Source organism: Branchiostoma belcheri, unplaced genomic scaffold (genome assembly GCF_001625305.1).
Source record: "Branchiostoma belcheri isolate BF01 breed outbred unplaced genomic scaffold, Haploidv18h27 scaffold496, whole genome shotgun sequence".
Classification (NCBI taxonomy): Eukaryota; Metazoa; Chordata; class Leptocardii; order Amphioxiformes; family Branchiostomatidae; genus Branchiostoma; species Branchiostoma belcheri.
In genome coordinates, this window is record NW_017804127.1 from 1 (window position 1) to 10,330 (window position 10,330).

Sequence of the window (10,330 nt, forward strand, 5' to 3'; positions counted from 1 at the left end):
CCATGACGGGAAACCATTCAGTACCAAGGACAGAGATAACGACGAGTACTCGTCCAGCTGTGCTCAGAAGTACAAAGGTGCGTGGTGGTACAACAGTTGCTACCGCTCCAACCTGAACGGCCGGTACCACCTGGGTACTCATGAGAGTAGCAGCAACGGAGTCCACTGGCACAGCTGGAAACTTAACTACTCCCTGAAGCGCACTGAGATGAAACTCCGACCAGCTCCATAATGTCACACATTGAGAATTTTTTTGTGTATCTTCTTAGAACCATACTTTGTAATCCGTTTTCAGTGTTTGTACTATTTCTCCTGCAATGATGTGATTTTTCTGTCATTTTACATGAGCATGACTCTAAGGCTAACATTGGAGATCACGTATTGCTGTATGTTACTAGTAGTGATCTCACAATGAAAAGAGAAACCCAGTTAAGGTTTTTAAAATATATAACAACACTTACCCTATTAAAGGTTGCCATCCCTATAAAAGGTTGTCATTTTAATAATATATATATTGATAGTCCTTACGCTATAAAAGAATTGTCATCCCAGACTCAGTATCTATTTAACTGATTCAATGTAAAACGCTATGTCTGTAGTGATTTCATGAGGTCTTGGGATACATGTAAAGTTTTTTTAGAATTATTTTGCATCTTCCAAATATAGTATCTCTAAAAAAATCCCTCTGGCTATTTCTAAAATACCATAACTGTCCACTTGTGTTTCTTCATCAACTTTTTTAATACTCTAAATAATGTACTATAATTTAAGATTGTTGCTTGAATATTAATATTTAGATTCTTTACTCTTACTATATGCTGATTAAAGAAAACTAACAGAAGAAATAATTAGAAAATATAACATTTCTCTTGAAAGAGTCATCTACGTTTTGTGAAACACCATTGCAAACTTTAAAACCTGTCTTGTGTAAAGTCTAGTGTAAAGTAACGTGCAAATCTGGATTTTACGCCCAGTTTGCGAGACAGGCAAAAGGTCTACTTCAGCATTTGAATTTAATGGTTATGGTATGTTAGGCCATGTTGATTTGATTATATGGATGACATCCCCGCTCGCATGAATTTTCGGCCGTTTCCAAAAAAAAAAATTTCAACCATACTGTAAATCGTACAAAACAGTTGCAAAATGAGCAAAAATAATACCGTAAGTTCCAAAAAATAAGTAAAAACTATACCAATGTCGTAGAATACCAAAATTAAACGAAAAAAGAGGAAATTGTAAAGAAATGAACTTGAAGACTAGATTATTCGCCAAACGATATTCTGTCCCATTTGTTCAACCCTCATGACCGCGTACATTTCAAAATGAAAACAGCAATTTTTTTGCAAAACTTTTTTTTATTCGCACGCGCGCATCAGTTTTGGGGCTCCCGGTGGATGTCATCCATTTAATCAAATCAACATGGCCTTATATAAATGTTTCTTCTTATGTGGTTCACTTCTAATTGTCAAACGGTTAAGTTACTCTACCGTATATAGTTGTCAACACAATAGCGAGTGAAATGTACACGCCGCAGAGTTGTATCTCCAATTGTATCTTACAAAATGTAAGAAGCCACATGACATTGCATATTAACTTAGGCCACACTGACTTATATAGATGGCATCCTCTGCAGACCCCCAAAACTAGTGCGCGCGGGAGAATACTGCAAAAAATGCTGCTAAACAACAAAATACAAAGCTGGTATTGTGAATTTGTATGTAGTAATGCATAGTGGCTTTTACGACAATTCGGAACGTGATGGCCTTTTGCGGCAGTTATGAATCTGCACTAGTTTGTTGAAGATGTTGAAAAAAATAAAGGATAGAGACAAAAACGTGTGATGGTAGCGTAATATACTGTACATTAGCATAATATATATGCCTGGTTAAAAATGAAAACAAAAATGAAACTAGAAAGGCCGTCATTTGCTTGGGAGCAAATACAGCATATTTCAGCCCATCTCCCTCCCACGCAAAAGTGGACTATTCCAAACTTACCCCAGAGCAAAACTGAAAGATTCTCAAATAAATGAATTATATTATAGCTATGTAATTGATATCAAAGATGCAAGAACAAGCACTTTGAATCTTGACAGCTTTACTTACAAAATTTCACATCACTCTTATCACACAATCTTATAGCAGGTATGCAAATACTAATGATTACATATATCATACATGTACTATGCAACTACAAATATCAGATGTTGAATATGTTATACATGACTTGTATATACAGGGATCGAACCAAAAAAATTAGGTGCACAAGAAAATTTTGGGGTGCACCACATATTTCCAGTAGTACATTAATAAGTAAAATATTACTAAAACCAAATTAACAACATCACTGCTCCTCTTTAGCTATCTAACCAACCTTCCTGCTCCTGCAATTCTTTTGTCCAAAGAGACACAAAAATTACCAAAAGAAGACACTTCAGACTGTACAGTACTTTTAATTGTACTACAATCAACAATCTTATGTTTAAACTTGGTCACAATTTGATGATAAACTGGTAGAGAAGTTGGTTGAAATATACACAAATGACAAACACGATAGCACCAATAATCTTGCTTTTTAATTTCTTAACAACATGTTCCTTTGCTTGTTTTTTAAAGTAAGGGTAAACTTTAGGTAAAATTGTAAATTCAAATGACTTGCTTAGGGCAAAATACAAAATTTCTACACAACAACCTTTAATTTCTGGGTAAGACTTCCACACGTAAAGACTGTTAAAAATGATCGTAACAAGAGTGGACATTGCATCGCTATGGAAATAACACAGTAATGATCATACCGAAAAAAGGCAAATTAGGATTCAGAGATCGGAAAAAAAAAATATTTAAAAAATCTAGAAATGAAAAAAATAAATTACAAACGCGCTATAGTATTGCATTTCCTACCGGCGCACCGCTGGAACAGCGGAAGGAACGTTGATCTAGCCTGCATTTTACTATATTGTAACGTTTAAAAAGTTTTAACGATCACCGGCGCATCAATTACATCGATATTTTCTTTTGTCACTGTTGTCCAGGCAAACGTTTCTATAGTTTGTCAACTTTATTTTGCTGTTTTTCTCTGTTTGTTTACTTATGTTACCACCGAATGTGCAATCCTAGATGATCTGAAGTTATAAATGCCCCGGTCCGCCGTACATTGGAATAGGCGGCGGGCGTGAGGCAACGTTAGGGATGTGCAAAAACATCGCGGAAAATTCCTATAACACTCGAAAAAAGGCAGCATATTTACACGCGCCCGCAAACATTTTATGGCTAATTATTGGCCAGTTTGGGGGAGATTTGTTATGTCCTTGGGGTTTTGTTTAGAGTGGGACGGAAAGCCGTGCCGCCGCTCCATTAACAGTCCGACTCCGTGCACTTACGTGTTACATTACGTTGTAAGTGACCAACAAAATTACGCCAAAGGCACCACAAATCCACATGTACACCCAGATTTTTTCCCGAAAATTCTTTTGGGTACGCATTTCGTCACTGCCAAATATGTGACTGCTAATCTGCAGACACGCGTTCAAGGTACCCTTATACCGAATTTCAGATTATTTGGTTGTAATATCAGGGCTCAGGATCTAAAAATCCATTTTTTGTGTCGAAAAATGTCCCCAAAAACCTTCATAAAAATTTTTCAAAAGCATGTATCAAAAAATTGAACAAAAAAAGTCTGGGGGTATTTGCCCACTCTACCTCCATGCCAAATGTCAAGTCATTTGGCTGACAAATGACAGAGTTGAATCCCTTTGACTGTATTTTTTTCATAGCATAGGGGTCAGAAAAAGAAGAGCAACTTTCGTGGCGCAAATCACGCATTGAGCCGAAAAATTTTGAAACTCGTAACCCCTTGAGACACTTTTTCTTGTTTACTGAGGAAAAGATTTTGTGAAGTTAAGGTTTTCCCTTTGCTATAGCTTCATTCTAAAGCTATATTTTTATTTTTGCAAGATTTATGAATGTTCTCCCTCCCAAAACACCCCTATGCTGGTTGAAAGACAGCATAGGGGCAAAACATCTAGCATAGGGGGTCAAAATTATAGCATAGGGGGCCCCTATGCTCAAAAGGCCTGGTTAGAACACTGGGGAAGTACAAGGACTTGAAGTCACATTTTAGACGACAAATTCTTAGAGAAACGCCATCTTGCGACTGGGAGTAGAAGACATATTTAGTTACTGATGATGATAGCTAAAGCCTCGGTCACAACCCGCCGTGCGTGCTTTTTTGTCCGCACGTTTTATTGGGAGGCCACGTCTGCTACGTTTTTCTGAAAACGTGGGGAAGGAGTGGGCGTCGACCCACGTCATTCGCACGGTTGCGCAAGGTGTAAGAATGTGGTCTGCACGCCACGTCTGGCCGTGAGCGGCTGCGTGCATCGTTCACTGCGCAAGTGGTAAGTGAGTTGTACGTGTTTACAACGTACGATCTCTGTGCGATTGCAACTTTACTGTAAGGCCGTACTCACACGTGCTTCTTCCGCACGGCACGTACGGGGCACGCGCGTCGCTCGTACTCGCACGCACGGGTGGTGAATCCGCAGACCGCACGTAGAAAAAGTTTTACATGCACTTAAAGTTCTACGGCGTGTCTGCGTGCTCCCAAATCCGTAGGATTCCGTACGGAGGTGGTACTCACCACGCACGGATGCCCTACGTTTGCCCGCGTTTTTGCACGTAGACAGCACGCAGAAGCACGTACGGCGGGTTGTGACCGTAGCTTTAGGTCTTAGTATACCTTAATATTCTATAATAGACATTTTTGCTTATATTTACAAAAAGCGGTTTTAGCCCCAGAAATCACATAAATGACGTCAAAAATTACACCAAAGTTGTCTCTGAAAATTTGGTGGCCCTATACTTTCCGGAACATCCTTTTGCTGATTTGAGACAAATTGTAAAATGATAAGCTTCACTCAGAGTTTCGTCATCAAAAGTGATCGTTTTGTATCTGATTAATCTTTTTGACTTCAATTATTCTACCGTGTCCTATCGATATCAGTAATTCTAAGGGATAGGGGTTGGAACTTGCGCTCGTTGAATTCCATCTATAAACCCCAATTAGTTTGTTTCGATTTTGTATATTTGTTTGTCTATGTAAACACTACATCTCTGTTTAATCATTTTGTGTAGATGGCGCCGTTAGTATAAGTTCCATGGAACTTGATTTCGACGCCATCTTGTTTGTATTTATGCTTTGTTTTTAATGAATGAATGAATGAATGAATGAAGACCTTTATTGTACATTTTGCCCCACTGGGCTAAAGACAGGTCACATATTGACAAAGTACATCATCAATGTTGATAATAAAACAGCTATAGTACACAAGTACTTTCAACTTCCTCTCGCTTTCTGGTAATCTTATAAATGTAGTTGGCTGTATGAGTAGTTAGAGCTGGTTTGTTAAAGACTACAAGGAATATAAATTTCTCTATACTATTCAAATACTTAAATTGGGAGTATTTGCTTGACACAAAATCGAAAAGAACGTTTCTTTCGCTGTCATACATGGAGCAATCCACAATAAAATGTACCTCGTCTTCTACTTTACCTAAACTACAATAATGGCAGATTCTTTGCTTTAATGAAAAACTCATTCTGTTGACAAATTATTACATGGCACAAAGGTATCAACATCAATTCATACAACGTTATTAACGTCAACAACTATATACTGCTTTACTTCGATACTTTCGCATACGTATAAGAACATAAGGCACATAAAGCATTAGCTTCATTATGTTAACGTTACCCAGATATGTTTATTGAATGAAATATTTTCAGACATTTTTCTATTTCTAAGTTCCGGAGTCATCAACGTACTTTCTGTTGTATATTTTCTACAAATTGTTCCATGGTAACGGCGATATCTGTGTTAGTTTCGTTTTCCCTTCAATATCTCCACCAACCTGAGGCCACAGCAAGTAATTTTTATGGATGACATCGGCGCGTGCATTAATTTTCGCCTGATTTTGGAAAAAAAACAAGAAATTTTGTTGCCTTCTGACAATGGTCCACATACCGGAAATGGGCAANGCACGTACGGCGGGTTGTGACCGTAGCTTTAGGTCTTAGTATACCTTAATATTCTATAATAGACATTTTTGCTTATATTTACAAAAAGCGGTTTTAGCCCCAGAAATCACATAAATGACGTCAAAAATTACACCAAAGTTGTCTCTGAAAATTTGGTGGCCCTATACTTTCAGGATCATCCTTTTGCAGATTTGAGACAAATTGTAAAATGATAAGCTTCACTCAGAATTTCGTCATCAAAAGTGGTCGTTTTGTATCTGATTAATCTTTTCGACTTCAATTATTCTACTCGTGTCCTATCGACATCAGTAATTCTAAGGGATAGGGGTTGGAACTTGCGCTCGTTGAATTCCATCTATAAACCCCCAATTAGTTTGTTTCGATTTTGTATATTTATTTGTCTATGTAAACACTACATCTCTGTTTAATCATTTTGTGTAGATGGCGCCGTTAGTATAAGTTCCATGGAACTTGATTTCGACGCCATCTTGTTTGTATTTATGCTTTTGTTTTTTAATGAATGAATAAATGAATGAATGAAGACCTTTATTGTACATTTTGCCCCACTGGGCTAAAGACAGGTCACATATTGACAAAGTACATCATCAATGTTGATAATAAAACAGCTATAGTACACAAGTACTTTCAACTTCCTCTCGCTTTCTGGTAATCTTATAAATGTAGTTGGCAGTATGAGTAGTTAGAGCTGGTTTGTTAAAGACTACAAGGAATATAAATTTCTCTATACTATTCAAATACTTAAATTGGGAGTATTTGCTTGACACAAAATCAAAAAGAACGTTTCTTTCGCTGTCATACATGGAGCAATCCACAATAAAATGTACCTCGTCTTCTACTTTACCTAAACTACAATAATGGCAGATTCTTTGCTTTAATGAAAAACTCATTCTGTTGACAAATTATTACATGGCACAAAGGTATCAACATCAATTCATACAACGATATTAACGTCAACAACTATATACTGCTTTACTTCGATACTTTCGCATACGTATAAGAACATAAGGCACATAAAGCATTAGCTTCATTATGTTAACGTTACCCAGATATGTTTATTGAATGAAATATTTTCAGACATTTTTCTATTTCTAAGTTCCGGAGTCATCAACGTACTTTCTGTTGTATATTTTCTACAAATTGTTCCATGGTAACGGCGATATCTGTGTTAGTTTCGTTTTCCCTTCAATATCTCCACCAACCTGAGGCCACAGCAAGTAATTTTTATGGATGACATCGGCGCGTGCATTAATTTTCGCCTGATTTTGGAGAAAAAAAACAATAAATTTTGTTGCCTTCTGACAATGGTCCACATACCGGAAATGGGCAAAGATGTTACCATGCTGGAAGGTGGATGGCGGATAACTATAAAGAGAGGAGACAAGAACATGCTCTGATTTAATGTTTTGTTTCCTACTTTGATGCAGTGATGTAAGATGTTGGCTGTGTATATGTGATGTTCCCTCTAAATCAAAACCATTTGTACAATGATTGAGTCAAAATTTTAAATGTAGGAACCTTGTTTTTTCGGCCCGCCTTGTATTTTTTCGCCCGCTCGCATTAGATTTGGAGTCTGTGGATGTCATCCATAAAATTTACTTGCTCTAAACCTTTAGGATGTTATTCCATAATTCAATTCAATTCAATTCAATTAATGACAACTGATAATTACTAATAACCACCCACCCCTCCATATTTCTTGTCTTTTAGTATTTTATACAACATGAATTATGAATCTTACATTTACAGTTCAAATCAGCCGTTGCATTCAAATGAAAGCAGAGAGGACAATGGTGATATAACAAAGGTACAGAATCTGATACGTTTCTCTTGGAGACGTTAATTAGTTTTCTGTTTTATCTTAAAACTGGAATTCCAATGGCCCATGTAAGGAAACCTATATTGGAGAGACTGAAAGATCTCTCAAGGCTAGGTTCTTAGAACACAAACGACCTAGCTCGACTACTTCGGAGGTCTCACGACATACACACATAGAATCACCTGGACATTCAGTCTCACTGGACAAAGTAAGAATTTTGGACTCAGAACCGGAATTCTTTGCACGTGGGATTAAAGAAGCCATCTACATCAGGGCATTACAACCATCCCTCAACAGAGACGGGGGGCGCCACAGACTTTCTGCAAACCTATGATCCACTGCTCACGGAGTCACATGTGTTATCTGCGTGACATCACGGAAGTCGTGGATTGCTCATTCCTTGACAAAGACTAAAGTTGTACAGTCGAAAATTTGGGTGAGTCCAAATTCTTGTGTTGGAAATTACAAGTTTAAACTTGCTACATTGTTTTCTGTTTGATGTGGTTTCCACCCCTCTTACAGATACCACATGCACACAAACAACACTTCCAGACAACCAACAATATCACGGCTATAACTGTCACAATCAGAGCCAGGACGTCCAACAGATAGTACTGGTAGAAGGGCAGTTCGACTGCCCTCGACTTGAGATGAGGGAGGCCGCCATGTTTGATCACGTGTTCTATCCACCATATTGCCCGCTCCATGGGTGACTGTGGTTGGTCACGACTGATGGTGGAGACGTACTTGGCTTTCTCCTTGAACCTGAAAAAATGATAGAATGTTTTTTATTCATCAAAACATGAAAACATAACAAGGACAGTGTGACGCTGCGCTCAAGTTTATAACTTATATTAACAGTGCCACACAACAAAAAAGTATAATTATTGTATTTAAAAATGCACAAAGTTGACGCCGTAGTCCCACCACACCAAGACATTAAAATATTAATGCTAACAAAGTTATTTAAAAAATAAGATTACGTGGTAACCTCCTATATCTCATTGGCGGAAACACATCCGCCAATCAGAGCTAGGAGGAGAATTTAGGCCCATTAACACATGTAGTATTTGGACTTCTATATCTAACTGACTGTTAGAAACAGTCAAGCAGAGCTAGAAGCGCTTGGTATCTCCAATGTAAACCTGAGTGAGTTGCATCGTTTTAAAGTTGTACATAGAGGGTAACATTGAGGAGCCTCTAAGAATAAAGTGCAGTTTAGCGTTATCTGACATATTATTAAGGTTGACAAGATGACCGAGTAAATCTGGAAGATTGCCAAAGAGTTCCGATCTCTGGATGATAGAAATATTATCAGCTTGATAATCAATCAATCAATGATTCATTGTGACGACTCTAAACCACCATACAGTGGCAGCTGAATTATAGTATGGCATTACAAAGAGAGCATATGTACACTTAATTTACACTAGAGGTCAGTATCTTCACCCTTCCAACTTGTCACTGTTGAAAGAATCCTCTAATAACTAACCATGCTTACTTGGGATCAGAAATAACTGTAGTGATGGTCTGGTAAACCTCCTCTGACGTGACGGCGTGGATGTCCAGAGTTACCGCCATCCCGCGGGCCACCACCCGGGCGATGTTGTCGTGTTGGTCCCCGAACAGAGGCATGCCGATCAGCGGTACCCCGTGGTACATGGCCTCTGATATGCCGTTATAACCACAGTGTGATACAAACGCCTTGGTCTTGGGATGAGCTGTTCGGATGAAGGAATGAAGGTTCGAAATTAGGGCCTTGTGAGAGACCAACTTGATGTTATGTTAACCATCCCCTAAGATATAGTAGCAGTCACTTACTCATTCACATTCTCTCACTCACACACACACTCTCTCTCTCTCTCACTCACTCACTAACTCACTCACTCCCCCATTCACTCACTCATTCACTCACTCACCCATTCGCTCTCACTAACTCACTCACTCATTCACTCTCTCACTCACTCACTCCCTCATTCACTCACCCCTTATTTACTCACTCATTCACTCACTCAAACACCCACTCCCTCATTCACTCACTCCCTCTGATATACCGTTATAACCACAGTGTGTTACAAAGGCCCTTGTCTTGGGATGAGCTGTTGGTATGAAGGAATGAAAGTTAGGGCCCTGTGAGGGATCAACTTGATGTTATATAAAATATTTTCACCATCCGCTAAAATATAGTAGCAGTCACTTACTCACTCACATGCTCTCACTCACTCACTCACTCACTTACTTACTCATTCACTCTCACCCAGTTCACACCCACCCAACCACTTACTTATTCACTCACTCAAATACCACTCACTAACTCACTCAAACACCCACTCCCTCATTCCCTCACTCACTCACACTCACCCAAGCCCTCATTCACTCAATCACCCAGCTCACACCCACCCACCCAACCACTCATTCACAATCACTCAAATTTCACTCACTCACTCAGTCACTCAC

At 38.6% G+C, this 10,330-nt stretch overlaps 1 protein-coding gene across 1 annotated transcript in view; it reads right to left on the reverse strand.

The window, feature by feature from the left end:
• Positions 1 to 8,263: 8,263 nt before the first annotated feature.
• LOC109479598 (UDP-glucuronosyltransferase 2C1-like) overlaps positions 8,264 to 10,330 on the reverse strand; it is a gene marked incomplete at its 5' end in the record, with an annotated part of 3,699 nt that continues 1,632 nt past the window's right edge. The window contains 2 exons of the mRNA XM_019781589.1: positions 8,264 to 8,638; positions 9,375 to 9,594. Of these exons, the coding sequence (XP_019637148.1) occupies positions 8,353 to 8,638; positions 9,375 to 9,594 (506 nt within the window). The remainder of the gene's footprint in view (positions 8,639 to 9,374; positions 9,595 to 10,330) is intronic.